Genomic DNA, 13222 nt, shown 5'->3' with positions numbered 1-13222 from the left:
TAATATTTTATTATCAAAATTTGTATGGTTGTTCCCTTATAGTTGCCAACACTACAATCTTTTGCTCAGCGCACATATTCTTTAGAATAAATTGTTTTTAATAAAGCAATAACGTCATAAAATTATTACTTTTCGCAAGTTCTCAAGTTTTCTCTAAATGAATTTTCGATGCAAATTCCATTAAAATATCAAACTTGCTTGAAGTTTGTTAAAACAAAGTATTAATCGAACGACTTATTGATTTGCAGAAATCAAATGCCCGAATCGTCGTTATCGCACTCCGCGGAGTATTTGGAAACGTTTTATCGCCCCGCACTTCTTTTTCTTCTCGACGCATAATATTGCGCGAGAGGTATTGAATATTTCATCACGAAGATCCGGAATTTTTCTCCCGGTGATTGTCATTCGAAGAGGTCCAAGAGCGACAGGCGCGTCCGGACAGCGCGGCGCAGGGAACAGCAAAATCAATTATTCATCCGAATTGGCCGGGAAAAAGTCCTAATTATCCGGAGCAAATACCAACCTTAATACGCAGAAGTGTACCACCGCCCCCCCCCTCGCCGCAATCTCCCTTTCTCTGTCTCTCTCTTTCCTTCTATCTGCAAACCCCCGACCACGATCGCGCAGTCACTCTTCGGCACAACCTTCTCCTTCTTACCGTGAATAACCATTTGTATTTCCAATTAGCTTTGCTAATAAGAAGACGGAGGCATTGCCGTAGTTTAAAAAAAAATGTATAACCTCATCCAGCCACTGGGGAAATAAAGAAAAGCGCCCGTCCCGGTATGACAATACCGACGGGTCGGGCGCGGGGTTATATCGGGTGAACTACAATTAAAAATCCTCGCTTCACCCTCGCTTAACCCTGGCTCCTCCTTATGTCGTATTAACGACCGGGACTGTACAAGGATCGCTACGGGAGATATCGTACCAAACAGCGAGAATATATTTTTTTTTTGCCAATTATATGCTTGACCCCTTCGCATTTCCTTTTTTATTCCGCTCTTCCCTCACCGCGCTCTCTTTCATTCCGACGTCGCGACATCTTTTTCAGCATCGCGTCGATTTACTCTGTTCGGCGCGACGGCACTATTCCCTGTCCGTAGAGCGAATAAAATGGGTTATAAAAATATATCTGAAAGGGGAAATATTCATTCCATCGTTTTTTTTGACCCGGCTATGTGTATAGTTGAGATGGTCAACCGAGTTGTAAATGGAGAATCGATACGTAAACCTGGTTATCTGCTTGGCCAGCTTTCGTTTCAATTGTTTCAATTGAATAATTAACATATTTAACATGGATTTTAATATTACCCTATTGTATTCAATGCAAAATAATTATTATAGTCTTACTTTATCTATACGCACGTTGGAGATGCGGTTGTTGTAAAAATGACATGGAATAGTTGAATAATTGTAATAAAAAATTTTATAAAAGTTATAATAAAAATAATTACAACAAAATTTATAATTATGTATGAAAAGTAATAATTTTGTGTAATTATTATCACAATAAGTATTTTTACGGTCTATTATGCAAGACTGCTATGCGCATTACATATTGTTAAAACGTAATCACTGATATCGAAAAGAAGTTCTATATCTGCGAAATTCTGGAAAATATTTAGTGCCTGAGCACGAATACCTATATTCTCGTATGAAAGAATTTATGGCACCGAAGAAACACGTAGCCTCCGTTAATTCCGCGAATCCGAGACTATACCTATGTTTGCAAACTCGGATTCTCAGTTCCGCGACTCCGCAAGGGCTTTTGTTGTCGTGTCGCTCATCAAAGTCGCACCGAGGTCAATCGAGCGACGGCCAATTCGGAGTTAGGTACGACGATCAATCTTGTCAGTTGCGATCGGTATTTCGTGTAGAATGTATCGTGCTGCGATACGCTTATACTAATCAGTGAAATATGTCAAAAGTTTTAAATTATAAATAACACTTGTGATTATAATAACGGGAAGCTAGCGCGTCTGATGATCATCGAGTATCTTCGTTTATTCTAAGTGTAAGTATAAGTTTAACCTATAAGAAACATTGTACATCTCAAGTTTGAAATAAGTCTGTCAAATGTTTTATTTATTATTTCAAGATTAATTAAATACTATTAATATAAACGTTCATTTTTATTAAAAAATAATGTTAGATTAATAATCTACGTATTGTGTGTGTGCATTTTATAATTTTATAACTTAATTATAATTTAAAACATAATATTCTCTAATTTATGTATAATTAAGATTTAACGCTAATATAAAATTAATCTTATAATTTTTTGTCATCGTCACAGTACAAGTATGAGAATGAAAACGGTCCCAAAACACAGGATGCTTCAAAGCAGCGTTGCGTCAACGTCAAGAAGCTCCTCGGAAGAGAGTGTCATAAATGTTGGTAAAGATTACCATTCTATTATGATTCTAGATGGTCGAAATAGTTATGATCCATACCAGGTAGATAATTGTTTGACATTTTCTATTTTATTATGCATTGTAGAATTAGTTATTAATTAATTATTAGAATTTTTCAATAATCGTCAGAAAAATGTAGCTACAAAAAAAATCTATTCTATTGCTAAAAAAAGTGTTTACTCAATTTACTTTCATTCTTCTTGTAACGATTTTAATAAAGAATATTTTCTTGACAATTTTCTTAAAATATATGCTCATCACAAATTTAAAAAATATTTATTATTATATTTTAGAAAAAAGAATTTATGTGCACTTCTTTGAAAAATATTATAAAATTGTGCCGGAGAAAAATTAAAATAAAACCAAATTGAATATTTTTTTTAACATAATATTCTTGATTAAAATAACTAATAAGAAATTTCTAGGATTACTAGAATATATTTTGAATAAATTTGTTTATAATAAACTTGTGATAGATTTGCGGATATCTCAACTTATAAAATAATATCTATTTTATTAAAATATATTTTATGAGTGTACGTAGAAGTTTCAAGCAAATAATAAATGTATTTTAAATTATTGCTACACTGAAAAAAAAAATTCAATAAGCAAATGCTATTTGTATTTTCTTTGACACCTTTTAGTTATAAAAAATGTATTTGTAATAATGAAATATACATTTTCATGAAATAATTCTTACTATTTTATTAATTGATTTATGATACAAATAAAATTTTATTTTGTCATGTTTAAATAAAGATTCATTTCAATGAAATAAATATATCCTACAAAGAAATTTTGAAATATGTTTTTTTCAGTGTAAAAAAAATATTCTTTACAAAAGTAACCGTTACTTAAAAGAAAAAAAAATTAAAAATTGAGTAATCGCTTTTCCTAGCAGAAGATGACATTTTTCTGGGCGATTGAATTACTCGTCACTCTTGTACAAATATAAATGTATAAATTTGACATGTAATTTTGTACAATAATTTTCTTAATTCTTCTAGTATGTTAAGACAAATTTTATTTACAGACATTCGCGTCATCTTCAAAGATGGCCTTATCTTCATCCACCAGTACATCGCCGTCGATTAATGACGACAACAATAACGAGGTCATAAATTTGTCGACAAAGGATACTTCCAACCGTGTAGACAATATTACGACAGGCAAGACCTCCGCCAAGCCAGAGGACAATCTGAAGGACTCTTTCCTCTACAAGATCATGACCGATCCAAACTTTCTCAAGACTATACAAAGGAACAAGCAACCGAAGAAATACACGTGCCTCTTTTGCAAGCAGGAATTCGCGACGAGCGAGGAATTGACAAGTCACATGGATGCGCAAAAGAACGAAAGCAATCAGATCGTCTGCTGCGCCTGCAAGAAGACATTCGCCGAGAAGAGATACCTAAGGTACCATCAGAGATGTCACTCCGACAGGACCAAGTTCACCTGTGACATTTGTACCAAAAAGTACACGAGGCTGGACAATCTGACGAGGCACAACGTGCTGCACGTGAACCCCTGCAAGTTCTCCTGCACGATTTGCAACAAGACGTTCACGCGCAAGGATCTGCTCAACAAGCACTACAAGAGCCACGAGAAGTGCAATCTTTACTGTATAAAATGCGGCAAGTACTTCAGGAGTATTCTCACCCTGGAGAATCATCAAAAATTGCATTGCGAGCCGCCGAACGCTTCGGCGAACATAGTCGTTTACAAGGCCGAGAGCTCAGTTTCTACCGGGAGTCTAATCTGTAAAGCTGAGAATTCGATTTCCGCGGAGAATAAGGTTTACGAAACTCGTGACTCAACTCTAGCTGAGAATTTAGTTTGCAAAACCGATGATGTAACTCGCAAAACTTAGAATTTACTTTCCGATATCTGTTAAACAAGACGCATAGGTGTATACGTGATTTAGTCTTTCTCTGATTAATCAGTTTCATATACTTTATGATGATCAAAACTAGAATCTTCAAAGCGAGTGTAATCGCTTATCGAGTAAAGTACGACGTATTTGACTAAAAAGACATTGACTTGTTAAACATTTATTTGCAACACGAGCTCCCATTATCATAAATTTATTATGTAGAAATTCTTTGTTGTATAATTTATAGGTATTCGCAATTTTTTCTTGATTTAGTGTGAAAAGCTACGTCTAAAATTAAGTGGATATACATTTACGAAACTGTACGGTTATTATGTCTTATAGGTAATATGCATATATTAATGTATTGATTTAATTTGTTATTTATATTAGTTATGTGCTATCATTACCGTGATATAATTTAGTTATTTAACTGTTACACAAACGTTAAATAATTTTCCTCATGTCAACTCATTTTTCATTGTTACAATTATAACAAGAATATTAGCTCTTTTCCAAGAATATAAAAATGTATTTGAATTTTGTACCGAAAGAAAAGTTATCTTTCCTTTAATATTTCACCTTAGTTTAATTGACAATTTAAAAAATTCTCTATTTTTTTTTTGTATAAGAAAAAGAAATATAGAAAATGAAGTACTAGGAAATATATGGAGTACGATGTGCCTCGCGTGTAATCGCTCATATCCAATCACGAGAATTAGAAGGGTCACTTTCTTCAGAAACTCTCTCGTCCACTCTTTCCGTCTCTCCCCTGCTTTACACTTTCATACATTTTTTTCTTCATAGCTCTCTTCGCTGTTAACTCTCTTTCTCACTTGCAATTTAATGCAATTAAGTCGAGCGTTAAAATATCGTTCTTAATTCGCCGGCGGCACCCTTTGTTTTAAACGTGGTTTTAGCGCAAGCGATTCACGTTGGGGCCCTTTCCCTCTCCCTCCCTCTTTCTTTCTGTTATTTTTGTTCTCTCTTCTTGATCCATTTTTCTGTCTCATTTTCCGTTTTTTTTCTCCCTTACTAGACACAGCATACAGTTCGTTTTTTCCATAAGAAATACTTCGTACGTACGTTATGGTCGCGTTTTCATGCACAGTGCATGACTTTGATAATCTGTTGTCACAAACTCTGGTCGTTCTCCACGAAATCTAATTATTTCTGTTTAAAAATTTCTCGCGGAGATAGGGAGATTTTAGCGACTAGTGATGCTTGAAATTTGACTTGAATTAGAGAAATTCTTTACATGTGACGTATAATTCTTCTGCAAAATTCATTTCCTTTATTATTAGAACACGTTAAGAATGATGGCATTATGAATTCTTTTATCTGTTGTAGCTATTACATGGTCTATTGCCATTCAATTAAGGATGCACGTAACACATCCCAAAATATTGCTAAAAATTAAAAAATTAAAAAATTTTCTAGATTTTTTTTATTACATATTATATTAGAATGTCTGTATAAAATTTAAACATATTTCTTTTATTAGTTTAAAATTAATTCAATTTTTTATTTGCTCTTGATTTTTATATAAAATTGTGTTGTATAATACTTATTTGCAAATTTGATGACAAAGTAGCATTTCGACTTAAATTAAATTTTTTACATATATTAATAAATATTCATTAAATTGGTTCATTTAAATCTACGTACTCGTTATTTACCCAAGACTACAGCGTTATTTTCTCTGCAAAAACAATTGTAAACGAAATTTTTCATCGTTTCCTTTCTGGCAACTTGTTTTAGGATATTTGCAACCTTTTTTGCTGGTTAGGAAAAAAAGGAATAAATCTAAGAAGTTTTCATTTTCTTAAATTCTGATAATTTTTAGGTAGTATTGTATAGCTAAAACGTCTTTTTAAACATAGAGCAATTAATATTATGTTTAACTTAAATTCTCCTACATCAATTCCGATCCATTTTTCGCTCTGTACGCTACTAGTCGCACTCGTTCCGTATTCCCTTTGTTCCTGGCATCCTGAAGAACTTTGGAAAGGTTTTTTTTTTCACCGTGGCATTGAAAGAAAGCCCGACGAAGCACTCAAAGATAGAGCAATAGAAGAGTCCGCCAATTTTCAGCGCGTCTCTCTCCCTCTCTCTTACTCTCCATCTCTCTCCCTCTTTCTTCTGTCGTCCTGGAATTCTCCTGTGTCCCTTTGATCCACTTACTCGTCCAGCGCGTATCGCGTATGCGGACTCGACCAAAAATGTAACAAAGTTTTCAGGAACGTCCTGGCAGAGAGGCTAGTACAGATTCTGCGGTCTCTTTGGCGAGCGTCGAACCCGGTTCTTGTTAGATGAACGATGTCCTCTCTTCGCCGTCCTCCGTTAACCTTCCCTTTACTGCGATACTACTTGAACGTTACCAGGTACTCGGAATGATCATGCGACAGTACAGATGGTAGGAAAACTATGCAGCGAATATGCTCGATTGTTTCTAATACAAAATTTCTAATCATTTTGAAGAAACAGTACGGATGTGTGAATTCAAAAATAATTTTATTCACAGAGTAAATATTATTCTTTCATTCTTTGATTTTGATCTTTACCTGCTTGTAGCATCGAATAACTTCAAACAATGCGTTTTAATTTTTCTCGATATTACTTTAGATAATTTCCCTTACCTTAAGACTGCAGTAAACGCTTTTAATCGCAATCGACTCTCTTAATAAAGGATTAATCCTTGAATATAGAATACACATTTTCTTGATAGACATTTTAAGATTGTTTATCTCCTCACGCTGTTGTTTAATCTCTCCTTGTGCCGAAATTTAAAGCATTATACCGTAGAAGAATCTCTTTGATGTCGCGCTTTACATGCAATATTTACATGCTATCGAGGGAAGACTTTAAACTTCTTAAAGATATTTTGAAGGCCCGGGAGTACTTTCAGCCAGCTTGCTGCATTAAGAATTCAGGGGTGGGGCACAGTGGCATTTATTCATTCAGGCATTAATGAAAAGACCGTATGGCTGGAGCTTTGTGTACAGAAGTCGACGCAAAGGACGAGACATAGACGCTGCAGGCGATATTTATATACTCATCGATGGTTTTTTAATCATCGAAATTTTAATAAAACGATACTTTTTTGTTTCGACATTATTTATTGCTTCTAAATATTAAATAATTTGAAATGTTTATTTAAAATTATCCTCTGTAATAAAAATGTCTGTTCTTGTATCATCAATATTATAAACATCATCGAATGATGTTGAAATCCCTGACTGATGCGTCCGATCGACTTGTTTAGCCTTACAGACTTTAATAGAGCGTAAATCACGCAACGTAACATTAACAAAACGTTGGTATTTCCGGCGTGCGGTGCTCACCTAGCCGGAAAACGGAGCGACAAGAAGTGGAAAATGGGTAAAAGCGCGTAAGCTAGGGGCGGAGACTTCCCCGCAATTTTAAAAACAGCTAAGCATTCCACGTGTTTGTCTGAACGCGCACAATGCCATTAGAAGTGCCTTTTAGTCCCTCTCTATCGTCCTCGTTGTCGTCGTCGTCGTCGTCGTCGTCCTCATCGACATCGTCTACGTTGTCGTGGACCAGACTCCTCTCACCACTTTACGCCAACCTCCTCTCTCCGTCGTCGGGTCGAAAAATCCGCTCGCGGCAAAACACGGGGTTGTTCTATGTACGTGGCACTGACTTTTTTCATGGTTTTCGTCTGGCACTTCGACGCTCGTTCTCCCAGACCGCACGCGTGTGCGCACACGTGTTGTGCACGCGTACGCCACTGTTGCGGCTCTCTTCTCAGCTGGAATCGTAACGTTTGTTTTCCCGCTTACTTTACATTCTCGAACGGAAAGTCATTAAAGTACTTGGAAGATCAAATAAGGACGGAAGCATGTAACCTTATAATTTTGGCCCTCGATTCAGATGTCCCAATTGAAATACCACTCTGTGGAATTTTGAACACCTTAAAAAAATTATAACAATTAAAATTATTAACTTTTCTCTTTATGTGTCATTCAATTGTAATAAGAATCAGTTTTACTCTTTAACCCGTAAGCACTTACGTGCAAGTTAAACTGATTGTTTTTATTCTGTTTACGTAACAATTTACTAATTAATTGTTACTTAAACTAACAAAAAATATGTTAAAATAAAAAAAATTCTACTTAACACGAAATAAATTATTTACAATACTTCATGGATTCTAATAGCTTATTTATTTGCAGACTAGTTAAAATTTTCTCTATTGAAATATTCATGTAAATAAATAAAAACATAAAATTTATTCAAGTATTTTTTTTGTTTTAGTTTCAAAAAATATTTCCTGTTAGATTGTTTACATTTATATTTAGTATATATAAAGTAATCAGATTTAATGTAAAATTACAATCTAATTAAGTTTGATAATATTATCATTTAGCTTATTTGCAAAATCATTATTTAAGCTAGTTAGCCCCCAATTATGCGAGTAACGACAGACTTAAACAAATCTGTAAATTTAAACAAAATATATTGTTATTAAAATCAGAAAATTAAGAAAAAACAAAGCATTTTACATTTACAATATTAAATAATAAATAATAAAATAAATTAATAGGAAAGAAAAAAATCTATCACATGTAGTGGAAGTAGGTATTTCTTTGTCGCTCCTTGAAAATACAACGTTGCATACTAGACTTCCACAATTTTCGAGAAAATTTATAAAATCAAGATTATTATTCACTCAAATTTTAATATTGTATCATACGATAAATATTTGCAGTCTTGTTACATATGCTCCCTCACAAATTCAACTTTTTGAGACTCGTTTTTCATTAACTTTTCAAACGTGGTTTCAATCCTATATAAAAATCCGTGTCTCATCGCAGCAGAAATGGCTATATTACAATAGTAAATGCGGAAAAAATCTGCGTATTTGAACAGTTATATATAAGAAGCGAGACGGTAATTCGAGTTCATGTTTTACTGTCATATGTATCAACATCCAAACGACTTGAAACAAAAGTTTCAAAAATTCTTGAGTAATGTGTTTTTGGGGCTTAACTATCTTAAATGTAAAAATACAAAATTATGCACTTAAATTAACATGTATATTTACTTAAAAGTAAATATTTTTACGTAAACAGAGCAAACAAGTGTTATGCATCAAAATGGTTTCAAGAAAATGCATGTTTCTGCATTTAAAAGTTTTTTCTCGCTATAATAAAAAAAATTTGTAAAATATGGATTTCTTTTAATCTTTAAAATTAAAAATTATTATTTTATCTTTAAAACCTGTTTCAATTTATAATTACTTACAAAGAGAAATAGATATGCGTAAAAAAATCATGCTACGGATATTGATTTAATCAAAAGTAAATCAGATATTTTAGTGCTGTTCCACTGTCTCTGCTCAAATTTCTTTGTCGTTCGTTTCGTCGTGCCGGCACATTGTGTGCGCGCGAACAAGAACTCGTTACGAAGACGTATGCCCTTTGAGTTTCGCACGTTTATATTAATATTGCATCAATACCGTGTCAAAGGACGTACTCTTCCTCGTTCTCCGTCGTAACCCTTTACGTGTACCCTTTTGCACTTCGATGAAGCTTTCTCGAGCGGCCAAGCAACACGCGACTGTCTCGTGAATAATTATCAGGCGAGATCAGGTAACTGATGGGTTTTCGAAAGTTTCTCCAAATAATCTCAAAAACACCCGTAACAGTAATTACTTACGAGTGTTGCCGTGATAATTAAAAAATGGGATACTCACCCGTGAAATTAATTCTTTGAGTTTTTAGCAAGCTCAAATTACGTTTCTATTCTGTATGAAACGTTTCTCCCTTTTTTTTTCCAAAAATATTTAATACACTTTGTTTTAACCGGCTTGCATACTTGTTACAACTCCAATATGTGTGTATCTGTTATAACTATTGAGCCTGAAATTCTTTTCACTGCAATTTTGCGCGAACCTCTAGATTTTATCGTCTGCTCAATACAAAATTTCCAGCTTACTCCAACGTTTCCATCGTATTTGTCTTACAATCAAACAGTTAGATCGATTCCGGTTGACTTAACCGTAAAGCATCGCCAAGGGGCTAGGAAATCACTCGCAGAGAAAGAGAGAGAGAGAGAGAAAAGAAATCGCCTTGCTTAGGCAAACGCGGCCAATAATCGCTGATAATTTATTAAGGCAAAAAATGCTGGCGATTCGCCCTACCGGGCGCTTCTTGTGTTATTTAAGAAAATAAATATTTGATACCTTAAACAAAGACTCGGCTATTTCTCTCCTTGCCGAAGAGCCGAAACGTAGTAGCAGAGGGGGACGAGGAAAGAGATAAGGGTGAGACCGCGCGGTGGAAGGACCAAGGATCGCGGCTAAAAAGTGCCGAGGGAGAGAGTCGGTAAGTCTCTCGCCTGCTTAAAGGCGCCGCGGCGGGGTGGCGACTCATTGGCCGTGAAATATGGGGTAAAAGGTTCGATAATTGATTACACAGATTTTTTATGCCGCAAGAAGCCTTAATTCTCGCCGCTACCCCTCGGAAATAATTCCGCGCCGGGAAACCTGAGCGACGAGGCCGGAATATCGAGTCCCTCTATACCGCCTTCCCCCTTACAAGGGGAAGACAATCTCGCGCGTCGGCCCTTACAACCGGTTCGGAGATTAATCGAAATCGCGATTGCGCTTTTCACGGGCGACGAGAATGAGCGGCGTATCGGCGAGGAGATGCCTGCTTTTATCGAATGAACGTCCCCGCGCGATTATCTCTCGTCTTTTCAGAGGAATCATTTTGCTCTCTGCCAAATATAAGCGCGACAATGTTCATGGATAACGAGTTCCCTTCTTTCTGATTGATCGTCTTCTACTTTTCTAATTAACCTGCCTACAATACTACGTATCCTCATATTCTTTTACGTATTCTGATTTCTGATTATAATTTCATTCGACTTCAACATAATTTTGATTTTTAAAAATTTGTAATGACTTAGTATGATTTCAAGTAATTTTACGTTTAACTACGTGATTTCAATTTGATTTCTCAAATATTTGAAACGACTTCAACTGAGTTCCGATTTTAAATTGATTTCAAATTGATTTCAATGACGGTTGCCTGACTGATTTCGTAACTGAGCGGCCCGTCGACCACTTTGCTTTTACAAAGCAATTATTTTTACGTACGATAAACGAAATCACAGTGAAATTCTGTCATTTGCGATGCGCAGGCAGATATATTTCGCATTTAGCATGAGCTTGAACGTTGCGCGTATCACTATTCGCGCATGCGAAAAATCAGCTAATTGCAAGTCGACATCAAAGAACTGATTCGAATAATTTCTCAGCGGTCGTCGGTGGGCGACGATATTACAGGCCCTGTTGATCCGAGAGACTGATACGCGAGAGCCAATATAGGAACAATGCCTCCTATTGCACGAAGGGTGCGCGGCATATTTTCTGTGCGAAGAAACACGGGTCCTAATATTAATTTTTATCGAGACCCAAAGGGCCGATGGGTGGGCACAATAGGGGAAGCCTCTCGCGGTGCGCGCATCAGAGAGACGCCGTATATTGATTAAAGTGTGGACCGGCGGGGAAACACGCTTTGTCTCTCGCCGTGAAAAATCATTGTCGCGCTAATTCGAAAACATCGAAGCTGGCAAGAGATGCCGTTAAAGAGCAAGAGAAAGTTGGGTAGGGGCAGAAGGAGAGAGAGGCAATTTGTACACCTCTGCCATCCCTCTCCCGTGTGACCGTTCAATGGAAAAATATTGCGTCCCCGATACCGATAGCTTCTCGACTGCTTTGTTATTATACTAATTAAATTGCTCTTTCTCTCTCTTTTTCTGCGATATCCTTTCCTCCTCCACGCCTGACCACATCGCCCCGCATCAGTCGTTTGAACTTTTCCTCCTCCGATTTTGTGGAGCTTCGCCCGATCGATCTCTCACGGAATATACTAATTAATTGGTGCGGAAAAAAGGGTTGTTCGATCTCGGAACCGAGATTGACATTCTATATTCGAGCATTTAACTCAATTTGTTTACGTATACTTGCATATACTTATTATATAATAATAAATATTATTTATTTACTTAAAAATATATTCGACAGTGTCAATTCAAAGCCATACTGGATGTTCGCGTGTGTACAAAGTATATTATTTAAATAAAAATTACAGATAAACATTTTGGTCCTGTGTTTTGGATCATCTTTGCTAATACAATAAATTACACGTAATGAAATCGGGTGCATATTACAAGACTTTAAGAAATTAAAATTAAATATTACGCGCAGGTTACTTGTTCCTTTGTTATATTGTATGAAAAAATAAATAATGTAAATTCAATAAATACGCTTAAGTAGATAAATTTTATAGATAAATAGTAATCTCAAATAATTAGGAAACATTTTGTAGTGCACTAAAACAAACAGTCCAATATACAGCCTTGGATAAAATTATTAGACACTTATATTCTTTTGTTTATCTGGATATTCTTTTATCCGTATTATTTCATATTGATTACTGATATTATACATAAGTTTAAAAGATTCTCAAAATAAAAGATAATTCACATTTTATTTCTGTTCAAATTCTTTCACTTAAAAATATTTAAAATTATATATAAAGTATCTAATTTTTAGTCAAGATTGTACAGGAAAAGAACGGTTTTGTTAAAATACCTAAAAATTTAGCTAACTGTAAATTTAAAAATAATTTTGTTAGACTGTCAAAATAATTATGTAGGTAGCTTAAGTTGATTACTACAATGTCAGAATTTTTTGCGGCACTGCTTATGCTTGAGCGTCCTACATAATTATTTTGATAGTCCAACATAATTATTTTCTGCATCTAGCTAAATGTTTAGATACCTCAGTGCAATCGTTCTTTCCATGTATGAAAAGCCCAAAGCGATGAAAACAGCGTAGACTATTCGGAGAGCTGTATGGAGATAAAAAACGGAAGATCGAAATTACCTATAACTTTTT

General features: G+C 35.1%; 1 protein-coding gene across 2 annotated transcripts; it reads left to right on the top strand.

The window, feature by feature from the left end:
- Nucleotides 1-1768: 1768 nt before the first annotated feature.
- Nucleotides 1769-4845, top strand: LOC105197171 (gastrula zinc finger protein xFG20-1). 2 transcript variants are annotated; one of them, XM_011163416.3, is made up of 3 exons: nucleotides 1769-2017; nucleotides 2300-2396; nucleotides 3451-4845. In XM_011163416.3, exons 2-3 carry the CDS (start codon nucleotides 2307-2309, stop codon nucleotides 4285-4287), a joined length of 927 nt encoding a protein of 308 aa, XP_011161718.1. In that variant the 5' UTR covers nucleotides 1769-2017; nucleotides 2300-2306; the 3' UTR covers nucleotides 4288-4845. The 2 variants fall into 2 exon arrangements, with proteins under 2 accessions (XP_011161718.1, XP_011161717.1); XM_011163415.3 differs by having other exon boundaries at nucleotides 1780-2017; nucleotides 2300-2459.
- Nucleotides 4846-13222: the final 8377 nt, after the last annotated feature.

Source organism: Solenopsis invicta, chromosome 8 (genome assembly GCF_016802725.1).
Source record: "Solenopsis invicta isolate M01_SB chromosome 8, UNIL_Sinv_3.0, whole genome shotgun sequence".
NCBI lineage: Eukaryota > Metazoa > Arthropoda > Insecta > Hymenoptera > Formicidae > Solenopsis > Solenopsis invicta.
The sequence above is the reverse complement of the archived record's forward strand: the minus strand, read 5'-3'. Positions and strand labels throughout refer to the sequence as shown.

What these genes read in the sequence shown, in the direction of transcription:
- LOC105197171 (XM_011163415.3), top strand. Translation starts at nt 2,307, where the DNA reads ATGAGAATGAAAACGGTCCCAAAACACAGGATGCTTCAAAGCAGCGTT. An exon ending in ATAGTTATGATCCATACCAG is followed by an intron (nt 2,460 to 3,450) that starts GTAGATAATTGT and finishes TTTTATTTACAG; the next exon opens with ACATTCGCGTCATCTTCAAA.